This window comes from Musca domestica, unplaced genomic scaffold (genome assembly GCF_030504385.1).
Source record: "Musca domestica strain aabys unplaced genomic scaffold, Musca_domestica.polishedcontigs.V.1.1 4, whole genome shotgun sequence".
Classification (NCBI taxonomy): Eukaryota; Metazoa; Arthropoda; class Insecta; order Diptera; family Muscidae; genus Musca; species Musca domestica.
The window spans coordinates 12,331,001-12,348,159 of NW_026712328.1; the positions used below are offsets into that span (position 1 = coordinate 12,331,001).

At 35.1% G+C, this 17,159-nt stretch overlaps 1 protein-coding gene across 1 annotated transcript; it reads left to right on the top strand.

The window, feature by feature from the left end:
• Nucleotides 1–2,324: 2,324 nt before the first annotated feature.
• On the top strand, nucleotides 2,325–4,274 carry LOC101892071 (protein distal antenna-related). Its single transcript, XM_005190230.4, has one exon. The coding sequence runs from the start codon at nucleotides 2,773–2,775 to the stop codon at nucleotides 4,024–4,026; it is 1,254 nt and encodes a 417-aa protein (XP_005190287.2). The 5' UTR covers nucleotides 2,325–2,772; the 3' UTR covers nucleotides 4,027–4,274.
• The last annotated feature ends 12,885 nt before the right edge of the window (nucleotides 4,275–17,159 follow it).

Consider the following 17,159-nt stretch of genomic DNA (forward strand, 5'->3'; position numbering starts at 1 on the left):
CAAGAGACAATTACGAATTTGTATGAATCGTTAAAATCTGACCGGCGGTTTTTACTTATGAGCGTAGCAACTAACACACCTTTCTTTTATATATATACTGAGGTCCTGAATTTGAGTGGTGTATCTTAAATCTGCTATTAAAAACGTTCAATACAATTTTTATTACAATAATTAAAAAATGGAAAAGTAATATTAGCTAATATAGGTATTAATAATCAAAAAATACCTAGAGGTGTCATTATATGTTGCATATAGAACCAGTAGAGAAAGTCCTAAAGTCGGGCGGGGACGAATTTATGATACCCTACACCACTTTGCTAATTTAGTAGAGCTCCACATAACAATTAAAAGATTTTATGGGTGAATTTAATCATACACGCTATGATTATAATTGTAATTTAAAGTTCAAATGACTAAATATGCCGAAGCATTTGCATCTTTTAAATTCGGACTTGTATTACCCATTTGATGCAAAATTAATTTGAAATCAGATAAAGATATATATGGGAGCTATATCCAAATCTTAACCGATATCGATAAAATTTGGCAAAGATATTTCTGAGCTGTATTTGATATATTTCCCTGAATATAGTTGTTACGGAGTGCATATTATGGATGTGGGTAAGAAATACAACAAGTCGGATGAACAATATATATGGGAGCTATAGCTATATCTGAACCGATCTTCACCAAATTTGGCATACTACCTTTTAGACTCAATTTGGTCGTCCGTGCCAAATTTCATCCCATTTGGCCAAATATTAGACGTTTGGGGCACAATAAAAGGCAAATCGGACGAAGTTATATATGGGAGCTATATCCAAATCTAAGTCGATCTCGATAAAATTTAGCAAATGCATTTCTGAGCTGCATTTGATATATTTCCCCTAATATTGCTGTAATAAATATTGACTAAAATAATAAATCGGATGAACAATATAAATATGGGAGCTATAGCTATATCTGAACCGATTTCGATCAAATTTGGCATAGTTATTTTCAGACCTAATTTGGTTGTATGTGCAAAATCCCTGTGCTGATATTACACATTTGGTGCACAGTAAAAGGCAAATCGGACGAAGATGTATATGGGGGCTATATCTAATTTTTTACCGATTATCTCCAGTTTAAATGGGGTTCATCCTTGGGCCAAACAAATGTTGTTTGGAAAATTTCATCGCAATCGGATAATAAATGCGACATGCATTTTGTTCAGAAGAATACATGGACAGACGGACTGACATGCATAAATCAACTCAGAAAGTGATTCTATAGCTATATCTCGCTCCCTTCTCAATGTTACAAACAAATGCACAAAGACATAATACCCTTACCACTATGTGGTGTAGGGTATAAAAACGTGGGTCTATATAGAAAAGGTTTTGCCAGAAGAAGTAAATCCTGTTACAAATTATAAATACAAAAAAATCCGTTAGAAAATGTAACATAAAACATTACATTACCAAGTATCCCAAGGTCCCATTAGGTCCCGTTAGGGGTTACGCTAAAACGAAAATCTATATAGACAATTATCGGCCACAGAGATTGGTATATATTGCAAACGTGAAAGAAACAAATATGGTACACTTCTCTTTAAAAATATGGTTCCCTTGATCAAATTGTCTAATATTAGAAGGATACCGAATCTAATTTGTCTGCTGCAGGGGCAATCATTAAATATCGAAATTTTAACAATTCTGGTGGAAAACTTGGCTTAAATCAAAATAAGGGGGCTAAAGGCAAACGGACCTAAGTTGAACATATTCGGTCATAGTAAGGGTCGATTATTTCGAGGAGTTCAAACTGAATGACAAATTTAATGTATCCCCTCCCAATTCTATAGTATTTTGGCGGGTATATAAATTTATTGCTACCAAACAGTTAGCTGACAAACTAACGTACATATGTGCATGTTGCGGCATAGGCACATTAGCTATCTGTTAAACATGAACATTAACCTTGTTCAACGAGATATACCTCGATGGTTGAATGTTCCTCTAGACTTCGGAAACCGTTAATGTTTAGTCCCGTCTTCGCCTTCAAAATACGTAAGCAGAAATAAAATAATGACTGAATTTGCTGCATATCATCATGGACTGAAATGAAGCAAATCAATAATTGTGTTTATACATGTTGTGACCGAACACACATGTCGTGTATGAAGCAGAACATCGAACAAGAAACATTGTGTTCGTATCGAATAAGGAGGACATACATATTTGTGGCGAGTGTGCGCCCGGCGAGTCACTGGTATGAAGACTGATGGGGTACTTTTGGGCAAAGGATGGTAAGTAACAAGTTGTTGTCCCATAAAAGTGTCTTACCGTCTTCAGTGCATAGTTGGGCACATGTTTGCTTGTATTCCTGTGTGTGTGCGTGCATACGGACGTGTGTATAAACAAAATCGTTTAAAATTTTGTTTGCATTCGAAATCTATGTTTGTACGCTTATTTGTATCAGTCAACTACTATGTGTTGGGGAATTGTTTGCTGATTTCATACTGTGCAGAACTCTTTAACAATCGGCATGAAAGGAAGTTTATTCGCGCAAGGAAATTATAAACAACAGAAGACGATTTTAGAACTAGTTTCGCGGATAAACTCATAGTGAAGAGTTCGTTGAGCGCGGCGACGGGATTAGCTAAATTTTTTAGTCCCAAATAATTTATGAATACAGCGAGAGCGATATAAAAGTATTTTAAAAAAAATCGCAAATTGAAATTAAATACGAGACTGTTTATGGAATAGTTATTTACAGTACATACTTTTGAAAATGGATACATCAGTTTACCGCCATATGAATATTGGCATGAACACAAGAGGAAAACGTCCCTTGCGAAATATGACACCAAGTGATAAGGTGCGAGCTATTCAACGCATCCATAATGGTGAGACTAAGGCGTCTGTCTCAAGAGACATTGGTGTGCCGGAATCAACGTTAAGAGGCTGGTGCAAAAATGAACAAAAACTTCGATTCATGTGTCGCCAACTGGATGCCTCGGATCAACTTAATTTTGCACTGGGCGTGGAAAATCCTCCAGAAAAACGATTTCGTTGCAGCAGTCACATCCAGTCTACTCATGCTTCCAACGACTTCCTTTATAGCCGGCTGTCCTTGAATGGCTTCCCGTTCTCATCAAACAACTTTATTTTAGAAAAGAATCCAATAACTGATATAATTAACAAGCACATCGATGCAGGAAACGATCAAAAGCAGTTTAAGGACTCATTCATCCAGCAGTCTAGTCTCGTTATGCCGGACGTTGGTTTATTGAACCGAGCGTGTCCTCAACTGCCACTCATGCCGAATTCCAACTTTCTCCCGTTGCTGCGTTCGAATTCTGGCCTTCAAAACGATTCACGTTCCTTCGAAGTCGGAAAAGTTAGGACTGCATTGCGTACGCCAGATGTTTCCAAAGTCAATGTATCGCCGTCAAGCAAAAAATGTAGCATCAACTGTGTACCTTCATCAGGTATGAAGAATTTGCTACCAGCCGACGATAATCCTAAAGCAAACACCCTCTCTGCATATACCAAAGACAAAAAGCTCAAGTCAATAAGTTCATTAGTTCCTGATATTCAGATCGAATCAGGCTCTCTTTTTGGTCAGATTCAAATACCAACCACAATAAATAGCGATACTGAAAGTACTCTTATCGAATGGTGTAAACTTTTTAACGCTAGCTTAAACTTCTTAGCCCTAGCCGCGGCTGCAGCATCACTACACCCCAATACTGCTGGTTCTACAACAGTGGCAAGTGCCGATAGCATTCTTCCTGCGGACAAAACAGACTCCAATGCTGATGGTAAACTACAGATTTCCATCGAACAATCCCCGATTCCTGTAATCTACACAAATAGCGATTTATCTAATGACAGCTATTTCGACAGCGAACCAGAGGATTTATCAGTTCGCTCTACAGCGTCAAAAGTTTCCAGTTCATCGAATAGTCGGTCGCAAAGTCCGAGGTTGCTTTCTACCTCCCCAATTCAAATGACATCCTTCCAAAATCATGTTGATCACTAAGGCACACCACTTACCACCAACCCAATGAATGTACATACCGTTAGTTTTAATAAATATAAATGTACTCTCATATTTACAATACAAAATATATACCTACTTATAAATAATTTAGTCTATTGTCCTTGCTCCAAAAGATTCTGTCATTTGATCATATATCATTCCTGCTAGACTTTTGTATAAGTAATAACTAGAAACGTTGTAATTATCAAAAATTATCATATTTAAATAAATTTACTTTTAACAACCAATTAATATGTTGCATATTTTTAATGAAAATAAAATGATTTGGATCCTTTGCACCAAGCAAAAAAATCCCAAAACCAAATAATTTATTTTCCAACCAATATTTGGCAGTCTTACCTACATACCCATTATCCTACTAAATCTTACGATATACGTAGTTATCTTCTGAGCACTAAAAATCAACAACTAAGTTGAAAGAAGAATGCACTTTTCGGCTTTTTAAACCCTCCACCATAGTATGGAGGGAATATTAAGCTTGTCATTCCATTTGTAACACCTAGAAATATACATTTAATACCTTACAAGGTATATATATTCTTGATCAGCATAAAATTCTATGTCAATTTAGTTGGTGAGAATATCTGTGGAAATTACTCTAGCTAAAAACGATGTTTTAGTTCTGCAGGATTTTTATACCCTACAACACTATGTGTTGGGGATATTATAAATTTGATTGGGCCAAAAATTATGTAACACCTCGAAATATTGGTTTCCCGCATAGGAAAGTATACATGGATCTTCCTATCTCGCCGAGCTGAGTCGATCTAGCTATGTAAGCGGCCATCGGACATAATTTAGCGGGTAAAAACACTCTAACTTTTATGTAAGGAAATGAGAAAATTTCCAATAAATATTTTTAATCCCAGCCAAATAAATAATACATTAAAAGGTCACTTATGACCATTAAAGTGATGCTGATAGCCAAGAAATTGGATATATAGCAAAATAGGAACAATATATATGTAAAAGAAATAGATCTAATTTATTCTGCTTATAAGACAAGAACCGCTGGGCCGATTTTCACAATTCCCAAGGAAATCTAAGAAAACGCGGAAAAATATAGCAATAAAAAAGTGAATATCTTTTGTTCTTTTTTTTAATTTTTGTCATATTTGTATCGCATGCGAATTTTTCAATTTGACTTACAATTTTGAATTGTAAATTTTTTAAAGTTTTACACCCTGCAACACTACTTTTTGGGGGTATTATATGCATGTCTCAATTATCGTCCGATCCTCACGAGATTTTGGATGGGGTAGGGTTAGGGTCAGAATTAAAGCCTATTGTTCTTAAGATATACATTTCAGTTCAAATGGACTAAAAAATTTTAATTTTTCTAATTTTTTAGTCCCTCTATAGACAACAATTGGAAACTAATCGACACGGAATTTCGCATCAGAAGAGAGTCTGGGACAGGGGCATTATTTTTGACATTATTTCAAAAACGAAAGCTTCCAAAATAGATTTGGACATAAGCGGACTTCGAATAAATTGTAGTATTGTAGGCTATCATATGGTCGGCCCCGCTCGACTATAGCCGTTGCTTACTTGTTGGTATTAAAATTGGGCCATGTAGGCAGATTTAAGGTGTACTGGACGTTTTCGTCACAATTTTTCCCAGTATGTAGGAAATATTCTTGAACTGTCTATTTTGGAAAAGTCCCCATATAATGGTGGCTCCCTACATATGACATTTTTTTGACTTTGGTGACTCTGTTCAACGTAATTAATTCCAATGACTGAAAATAAGCATGGATCGGTATAGCCCCTTTATATATGTTTCATTCGATTTTTTGTTTAAGTCCCCTACATCCGTAATATTCACTCCACAACAACAATATTTGGTGCCAGATATGAGATACCACTTAGACATAACTTTTTAATTCTGAACCAAATGTGTAATATCGACTCAAATAGGATGTATTTTGGTACATTCGACAAATTTCAGCCTAGAAGCACCATTTGGTGAAAATCATGCACTCTTTAGCAAAGGCACAAAAATACAAGATGTACAAATTCCTCAGTCATATTTAATGGAAATCGATTCAGTTCCATCGATTCATAAAATTTCCATTCGATATAAAACCATAATACACATTCAAAAAGAATCATAGTTACTTTGATTTTATAAATTTCCAAAATAAACATTTATATGTTACGGGTAGCTCTGCTAAATATGGCTATATAGTGGCTTTACTGGTTTAAAATAATTATTGCTAAAAATATGTAAGATGGTCTCTGTGCTAACTCAATTGTATTGTGTCTAGGATGGTCGGTATTGAAAATGAGATATATCGTTTTGGTATAAACGCCATATAACGGTACCTCATAATATTCGGTATTTTAATGATTTTCGACACATTTTTTACGGATTTGTCCAAAAATTGGTATTTGTAGTTCATAATGGGTTCTAGGAAGAACATTGAAATACGCAACGATATTCGGTATTTTGATAATCCTAGTCCCATTTACATTTCAAATTTTGAATTTAAGACTTGCAATAGATAAAAATCGTTGAAACCAGATATTATCTGCACTCCAGAAATGCCTCTGTCGAATTTCAAAGAGATCGGTTCAGATTTGGATATAGCTCCCATATATACATTCATCCGATTTCAGGCTCATTGTACACCAAATGCCTGACCGAATTTATTATAGGAAAAAGTACATAAAATTTGGTAAAATTTTGATTTAAAAGTCACTTACATGCGTAATATTCACTGCACAACAAGGATATTTGATACTGGACATCAGATACAGCTCGAAAATACCTCTGCCAAATATTGTCGAGATCGGTTCAGATTTTTATGTAACTTTCATATACATTTTCTTCCGAATTTAGGTTAAATATTTTTTAATATAATTCTTGACGAAATTATATCATGCACTATATAACAAGGTTATTTGGTACTATAGGCGCAAAAGCCTCCGCCAAATTTTTTGAAATCGATTCAGAGTTGGATGTAGTTCCCAAATTGTGACTGCTCCAAAGCCATGATACACATTCAAATAAGGTTCATAGTTGGTATTATCTACTTCACTTAAATTCACTACATATATTTTTTATACCCTGCACCATAGTATGGAGGGTATATTAAGTTTGTCATTCCGTTTGTAACACCTAGAAATACATATTTTAGACAAGTTTACTGTTAGCCTTATACCATTACAAAGGCGTGTGGGTCAATGCTTCTTAATAAAATCATATCCCAAATTCCACCACACATTCTGAATTTTATTGGAATCGGGCATACATATCGTGTTTGGTACATAACATATATGAGATCGGCCGAAAAATATATATATGGGTGATGTACCCAAACCTCAACCGATTTCAATATAATTTGGCAAATTTATTTTTGTACCAAATTTAGTCACTCATGCCGAATTTCATTAGAATCGGACATACGTACCGTGTTTGGTGCATCAAATATGTGAAATCTGCCGAAAATATATATGGGAGCTTATCTAAATCTGAACCGATTTCAATATAATTTGACAAATTTATTTTTGTACTAAATTTAGTCACTCATGCCGAATTTAATCGGAATCGGATATTCTTGTCGTGTTTGTTGCTTCAAATACATGAAATCAGACGAAAAAATATATGAGAGCTATATCCAAATCTGAACTGATTCCAATATAATTTAAAAATTTATTTTCTGATCAAATCCGGTCACACATTTCAAATTTCATTAAAATCTAAAATACATATCATGTTTGGGGCATCAACAAAAAAAAAAAAAAACTAACTGGTTAGAAAATAACATAACATATGGGGGCTATATCCAAATCTGTGCCGATTTAAATATAATTTAGTAAACAAACTTTTTAGACAAATTCCATCACTCATTCCAAATTTCATCGGGCGAAAATATATATGAGAGCCATATCTAAATCTGAACCGATTTCCACATAATTTGGCAAATATATGTTGTGATGAAATCCCTTCAATCATTCCAAATTTGGAGACTCTATCTGTAATCGGTCAATAGATATGTGCCTATAAAATCTTAATTTTTGGGAGGCACCCCGATTCTGATGCTATATCTTCAGTTCCAAGTGGAATTTTAAAAATGTATATAGCCTATGTTACTTTCAGGCGATCTTGCAGTATACTTGGAAATTTTCAGGAAAATCTGTTCAGCGGTTTTCTAGTCCATAAATTACAAACAAACAAAGGTACAAACATTTTCCTTTTTTATATATATAGAAGAAGACTAGCTGGCCCCGTCTTATGGCCCATACTATTAGTCTTCAATGCATATTTCTTAAAGCATTATAAAACACAGATTTGATTTACATAAACGGCACAATTTTTATTATAAATAACGGCTCCATAGTAATAGTGTATTCATGGCTTTTATATGAATTCAAAATTTTGTATATGAATATTTATTGGTTAAAAAATAAAAATAACACAAATTCAAAAATTTTAAAAACATTATTATTGTAATACTTTAATGTGTAAACACACAAATAGCTCTGTCTTCCAACACGTGAAGATGCCAGGAACAGCTGACCATGAGAAGAGCAGGAACATGCTAAATTTAGTCCGCATACAAAAAGGGATTGTCCTTCGGATTTATAAATTTCATAGCAAATGCCAAGCGTACTGGAAACTGCAATCTTTTGAAGTTGAAAGGCAATTGTAATTGTTGCAATTAGAGAATTCGAGGTAGCAACATACTTTCCAGTAATAATCATACCCTCAATTAAATTTTTGTGTAGTTTTTATACTCTCCACCATAGTATGGAGTGTGTATTAAGTTTGTCATACATAAAATTCTATGTCGAAGCGATGTTCGTCCGTCCATCCGTCTGTCAGTCTTTGGAAATCACTGTAGCTTCCGAACGAAATAAAGTAGGTTGATAAAATTTTACTCAAATGTATATTATGTCTGCCGGACTTGTGTCATTGAAAATGGACCATGTAGGTTCACGTTTTGGTACAGCCCCCATATAACGGTACCTCCGCATATTCGGTACTTTGACGATTTTAGAGCAGGGGTGCTCAAGAAAAAATATCTCTTTTCAGTCAAATTTCTCTTTGCTTATTTAAATCAAAAACAAAACAGTGTTAAGTCATTATTTATACAAATATTTTTTATCCATTTGCTTTATAAATTATTTTGGCAAACATTCGTGTTTAAACACAATTAAATTGAGCCGTAAAATATAAAGAAAAACAGAATTTTAATTTTCTCTTAAATTATCTCTTTTTTCTCTTCATGTTCTAGAACACGGTTTTGAGCACCACTGTTTTAGAGACATTATTTCCCGGAATTGGTTCAAATTTGGTATTTGAAGTTCGTAATGAATACTACAACCTAAGACAGAAGATTGTCTGTGCAGGTGCACGGCTTCGCATACATTCTGTATTTTTTAAATTTTAACACAATTTTTAACGGATTTTATTTGTTTGAAAATTACCAAATTCGTTCCAAATGGTGTAGGGCATTCAATGTTTAGCCCGGCCGAAATTACAACTTTTTATACCCTCCACCTTGGAAAGGAGGGTATATTAACTTTGTCATTCCGTTTGTAACATCCTTAAATATTCGTCTTAGACCCCATAAAGTATATATATTCATAATCAGCATAAAATTCTAAGTCGATATAACGATGTCCGTCTGTCTGTCCGTCTGTCTGTCTGTCTGTCTGTCTGTCCGTCTGTCTGTCTGTTGAAATCACGATACAGCCCACATTATTTGACGTAGAGCTCCAAAATTTAGCAGAGCTATTTGCATTGTGTCTAGGATGGTTGGTATTGAAAATGAGATATATCGGTCCACGTTCTGGTATAGTCCCCATATAACGGTACCTCCCGATATTCGGTATTTTGATGATTTATGCCACGTTTTTTCACGGATTTGTCTTAAAATTGGTATTTGTAGGTCATAGCAGGTCCTTGAGCGTGTGGCAAAACATTGCATGTATGGGTCCAAAATTTGGTATAGCCCCCATATAACGGTACCCTCCAGATATCCGGTAATTTGATGATTTTTGCAACATTTTTTCACGGATTTGTCTGAAAATCGGTATTTGTTGGTCATAATGGGTTCCAGCTCCGGTGGCGAAACATTGCATGTATGGGTCCATGATTTGGTATAGCCCTCATATAACGGTACCTCCCGATATTCGGTATTTTGGTGGTTTTTGCCACATTTTTTCACTGATTTGCCTAAAAATTGGTATTTGTGGGTCATAATGGGTCCTAGTTCGTGTGGCGAAACATTGTAATTATAGGTCCACGTTTTGGTATAGCCCCCATATAACGGGACCTCCCGATATTCGGTAATTTGATGATTTTTGCCACATTTTTTCACGGATTTGTCTGAAATTTGGTATTTGTTGGTCATAATTGGTTCCAGCTTCGGTAGCGAAACATTGCATGCATGGGTCCATTATTTGATATAGCCCCCATATAAAGGTACCTCCCGATATTCGGTATTTTGATGGTTTTTGCCACATTTTTTCACTGATTTGTCTAAAAATTGGTATTTGTGGGCCATAATGGGTCCTAGTTCGTGTGGCGAAACATTGTAATTATAGGTCCACGTTTTGGTGTAGCCCCCATATTACGGTACCTCCCCATAATCGGCATTTTAATGGTTTTTGCCACATTTCTTCTAATGTTTCTTTTACCCTAAGGTGGAGGGTATTAAAAGTTTGGCCCGGCCGAACTTAATGTTTTTTTACTTGTTTACTTGTTTACTTGTTTACTGTTAGCCTTATACCATTGCAAAGGCGTTGTGGGTCAATGCATCTTAATCTAATCATATTCCAATATGAAACGATATCAATATAATTTGACAAAATTTACATTTACACCAAATTCCGTCACACCTTCCATATTTCATTGAAACTGGAGGTACATACCGTGTTTGGTGCAAAAAATATGTGAAATCGGCCGAGAATATATATGGGAGCTATATCCAAATTTTAACCGATTTCTAATTAATTTGTCAAATTTATTATTGTATCCAAATTTCGCCACACATTCTGAATTTCATTGGAATAGGACACACATATAGTGTTTGGTACATAACATTCATGAGATCGGCCGAAAAATGTATATGGGAGATGTACCCAAACCTCAACCGATTTCAATATAATTTGGCAAATTTAATTTTGTACCAAATTTAGTCACTCATGCCGAATTTCATTGGAATCGAACATACGTATCGTGGTTGGTGCATCAAATATGTGAAATCTGCCGAAAATATATATGGGAGCTATATCCAAATCAGAACCGATTGAAATATAATTTGACAAATTCATTTTTGTACCAAATTAAGTCACTTATGCCGATTTTAATTGAACTCGGATATACGTATCGTGTATGTGCATCAAATACATGATGGGAGCTATATCCAAATGTGAACCGATTTCAATATAATTTAACAAATTTATTTTCTGATCGAATCCCGTTACACATTTAAAATTTCATTGAAATCGAACATACACAACGTGTTTAATGTATCAAATACATCAAATCGGGCGAAAATATATATGAGAACTATATCCAAATATGAACCGAATTCCATATGAAATGGCAAATATGTTTTCTAATCAAATTCCGTCATTTATTCCAAATTTGGAGAATATATCTGTAATCGATCAATAGATACGTGCATATAAAATCTAAATTTTTGGGAGGTACCTCCGATTCTGATGCTATATCTTTAGTTCCGAGTGGAATTTCAAAAATATATATAGCCTATGTTACTTTCAGGCGATGTTGTAGTAACTTGGAAAATATAGAACATCTATAATAGCCCCAGGTGAAGACCCAGATCAATTTTTGGTATTGTAATGATCTTAGCAACATTTTCCATTTAAATTAGCTGTAGTTTGGAATTTGCATTTCCTTCGTTTTCTCCTCATCATAATTAGGGGCAGAACGATTTCAGAATTGCAAAAGATAATTACTCTTTTACACCCATTGCCGTAAAAATGGAATTAATTTGTCATTTAAATTGTGCGTTGGAGACCCCATAAGGTCCACATTTTTCATCATAGTATAATTCAGGTCCGTTACGATAAATTCCGAATTTAACTAGAGCCACGAATTTAACAGAGAAAATAACACAGCTTTGTTAACTTAACAGAGCTACATAAAAATTGTTTTTTCCTTAATATTTTTGATTTTTAATTACTTATCGTATAAAAACGCTAACAAAATGCATTATATAATCATAATTAAATTATATTCCAAAGATCGTAAGGCAACATACACCTATTAACTCGTAGCACAATACTATGTGCCAGGACAAGTTTACACCAAACTGTGCCTTCCAGAACAATTCTGCCGGCACAATATGGGTACCTACGGAAAGCTTATGAAGTCTACTATCCATTGGCATTAACAAAATTATAGGAAGGTCCCGCCAGTTCCAAGGTATATGGTGATTTCTGGAGGTATCCATGGAACAGGATAACTCCATTGGCCAATATACCTTCCAGGACAATTCTGCCGGTACAATATAGGTACCTACGGAAAGCTTATGAAGTCTACTATCCAATGGCATTAACAAAATTATAGTAAGGTCCGGCCAGTTCCGAGGTATATGGTGATTTCTGGAGGTATCCTTGGAACAGGATAACTCCATTGGTCAATATGCCTTCCAGGACAATTCTGTCGGTATCCTGTTCCAAGGATACCTCCAGAAATCACCATATACCTCGGAACTGGCCGGACCTTCCTATAATTTTGTTAATGCCAATCGATAGTAGACTTCATAAGCTTTCCGTAGGTACCTATATTGTACCGGCAGAATTGTCCTGGAAGGCATATTGGCCAATGGAGTTATCCTGTTCCAAGGATACCTCCAGAAATCACCATATACCTCGGAACTGGCCGGACCTTCCTATAATTTTGTTAATGCCAATCGATAGTAGACTTCATAAGCTTTCCGTAGGTACCCATATTGTACAGGCAGAATTGTCCTGGAAGGCATATTGGCCAATGGAGTTATCCTGTTCCAAGGATACCTCCAGAAATGACCATATACCTCGGAACTGGCCGGAACTTCCTATAAGTTTGTTAATGCCAATCGATAGTAGACTTCATAAGCTTTCCGTAGATACCCATATTGTGCCGGCAGAATTGTCCTGGAAGGCATATTGGCCAATGGAGTTATCCTGTTCCATGGATACCTCCAGAAATGACCATATACCTCGGAACTGGCCGGAACTTCCTATAAGTTTGTTAATGCCAATGGATAGTAGACTTCATAAGCTTTCCGTAGATACCCATATTGTGCCGGCAGAATTGTCCTGGAAGGCATATTGGCCAATGGATTTATCCTGTTCCAAGGATACCTCCAGAAATGACCATATACCTCGGAACTGGCCGGACCTTCCTATAATTTTGTTAATGCCAATTGATAGTAGACTTCATAAGCTTTCCGTAGATACCCATATTGTGCCGGCAGAATTGTTCTGGAAGGCACAGTTTGGTCTAAACTTGTCCTGGCACATAGTATTGTGCTACGAGTTAATAGGTGTATGTTGCCTTGGATCTTTGGAATATAATTTAATTATGATTATATAATGCATTTTGTTAGCGTTTTTATACGATAAGTAATTAAAAATCAAAAATATTAAGGAAAAACAATTTTTATGTAGCTCTGTTAAGTTAACATAGCTATGTTATTTTCTCTGTTAAATTCGTGGCTCTAGTTAAATTCGGATTTTATCGTAACGGAACTGTATAATTCAATGACGATAAAAAACCAGTAAAGAAAGTCCTAAAGTCGGGCGGGGCCGATTTTATGATACCTTACACCACTTTGCTAATTTAGTTGAAAAAAAGTTTTTATGGGAGAATTCAATCACACACGCTATGATTATAATTATAATTTAAAATTCAAAGGACTAAATATGCCGAAGCATTTGTTTCTTTTAAATTCGGACTTATATTGCCCATTTGGTGCAAAATTAATTTGAAATCAGATAAAGATATATATGAGAACTATATCCAAATCTGAACCGATCTCGATAAAATTTGGCAAAGATATTTCTGAGCTGTATTTGATATATTTCCCTGAATATCGTTGTTACGGAGTGCATATTACGGCTGTGGGTAACAAATACAATAAGTCGGATGAAAAATATATATGGGAGCTATAACTATATCTGAACCGACCAAATTTGGCATACTACCTTCTAGACTAAATTCGGTCGTATGTGCCAAATTCCATCCCATTTGGACAAATATTAGACGTTTGGTGCACAATAAATAGTAAATCGGACGAAGTTATATATGGGAGCTATATCCAAATCTGAACCGATCTCGATAAAATTTAGCAAAGGTATTTCTGAGCTGCATTTGATATATTTCCCCAAATATTGTTGTTACAGAGTGCATATTACGGCTGCGGAGGACAAAAATAACAAATCGGATGAACAATATATATGGGAGCTATAGCTATATCTGAACCGATTTCGATAAAATTTGGCATACTTATTTTCAGGCCTAATTTGGTTGTATGTGCATTCCATACTATTCGGGCTGATATTACACGTTTGGTGCACAATAAAAAGCAAATCGGACGAAGATATATATGGGAGCTATATCTAAATTTTTACCGATTATTTCCAATTTCAATAGGGTTCGTCCTTGGGCCAAACAAATGTTGTCTGCAAAATTTCATCTCAATCGGATAATAAATGCGACCTGCATTTTGTTCACAAGAATACATGGACAGACGGACGGACGGACGGACGGACTGACCTGCATTAATCAACTCAGAAAGTGATTCTATGCAGATCATCAAAAGGAACTATGGGTCTATCTCGTTTCCTTTTGCTGTTACAAACAAATGCACAAAGACATAATACTCTGACCACCTTGTGGTGTAGGGTATAAAAAGTTCGGTCCCGTGCTACTTTTAATATTCGTAATTTTTTCATGTTTCTGTCACAATTTCTGACTGAATGAATCCCAGTTTGACATTTCGGGGGTTACAAATTCAATGGAATACAAACTTTTCTTCTCTGATCACACATTTTTTGGGAAAGTGGACTATGGAGTACACTAATGTGGTAACTATACTTAAATAAATGCTTATGTGGACAATTATCTGTAAGATGGATCTCTACTCCAGTAGCTTACCCCTGTAGACTAAATAAAATTTTGTAGCTAAATCAATTGAAGAATGTAATCAAGACCAAGATGGACCCAACTCCGAAAATTTCAAAATTTTATGAGAAAAAGTTTTCTACTCCCTTAGAAACAAAGATGCCAAATAAAGGCAAAAAATTAAAAAAGTGGCCATGACCTCGAAAATAGCTTAAATCATATGATGGTTATACAAAAATTAATTAATTAATTTTTTGCACGGATGGTTTCTTCTCAAATTTCCAATATTTGCCGAAATTAGTATGAACAAGCAGTAATTTCGGCCGTGTCGAACTTTGAATACCCTCCACCATTTGGAACGAATTTGGAAATAAAATCCTTAAAAAATTCTGTTAAAATTTTACAAATATAGCCGTTATATTGGTGTCTATACGACGTGGACCCACATAGGCATTGTTTGTCATAAGTCATTACCAAATCAAATTCAAAACTTGAAAAAAAGCGATGCATAAATTAGCTAAAATCATCAAAATATCGTATATAGGTACCGTTATATCGGAGCTGTGCGAAGACCTGGACCAGCATAGACAATTTTCTGTCATAGGCTGTAGCATCCTTTAGGAACTTCAAATACGACATCTCAAACAATTTCGATGGGTATTGTACCCAAACTCGTCAAAATACCGAATATAGGGAGGTACTGGTATATGGGGCCTATACGAAGACCTGGACCCGCATAGACAATTTTCTGTCACAGACTGTAGTTCCCATTATGAACTCTAAATACCAAATTTGAAACAATTCCGGTGAATAATGACGTTAAAATCATCAAAATACCGAATATCGGGAGGTACCGTTATATGGGGGCTATATGAAAACGTGGACCTACATCGCCCATTTACGAACTTAACCTGCCTACTGGAAAAATAAATAAAATTTTAGCCTTCTATCTCAATTCGTTCGAAAGATAGCGTGATTACAACAGATGGGCGGACAGACAAACGGACGGACGGTAAATCGACTTAGAATGTTACGTTGATCAAAAATACGTATACTTTGTTGGGTTTGGCATGAGTATTTCGAGGAGTTACAAACGGAATTACAAATTAATATACCCTCCATAGTGTGGTGGAGGGTATAAAAGGAAGAAAATGTTTGTATGTTTGTTTGTAATTTATGGACTCGAAAACCGCTGAACAGATTTTCTTGAAAATTTCCAAGTATACTACAACATTGCCTGAAAGTAACATAGCATATGTTAAATTTTTGAAATTCCACTTGGAACTAGAGATATGGCAATAGATTCGGAGGTACAAAAATATATTTGTCAAATTATATTGAAATCGATTCAGATTTGGATATAGCTCCCATTTCGTTTATTTGATACACCAAACAGGATATGTTATTTCGATTCCAATGTTCATACAGAGAGACGAAATTTGGTACCAAAAATATATTTGCCAAATTTTATTGAAATCGGTTGAGGTTTGGGTACATCTCCCATATATATTTTTCGGCCGATCTCATGAATGTTATGCACCAAATACCATATGTGTGTCCTATTGCAATGAAATTCAGAATGTGTGGCGGAATTTGGATACAATAATAAATTTGACAAATTAATTAGAAATCGGTTAAAATTTGGATATAGCTCCCATATATATTCTCGGCCGATTTCACATATTTTATGCACCAAACACGGTATGTACCTCCAATTTTAATGAAATATGGAAGGTGTGACGGAATTTGGTGTAAATGTATTTGTCAAATTATATTGAAATATTTTCATATTGGAATATGATTTAATTAAGAAGCATTGACCCACAACGCCTTTGCAATGGTATAAGGCTAACAGTAAACAAGTAAAAAAGTTGTAATTTCGGCCGGGCTAAACATTGAATGCCCTACACCATTTGGAACGAATTTGGCAATTTTCAAACAAATAAAATCAGTTAAAAATTGTGTAAAAATCTTAATAATACCGCATGTATACGAAGACTTGGACCTGCACAGACAATCT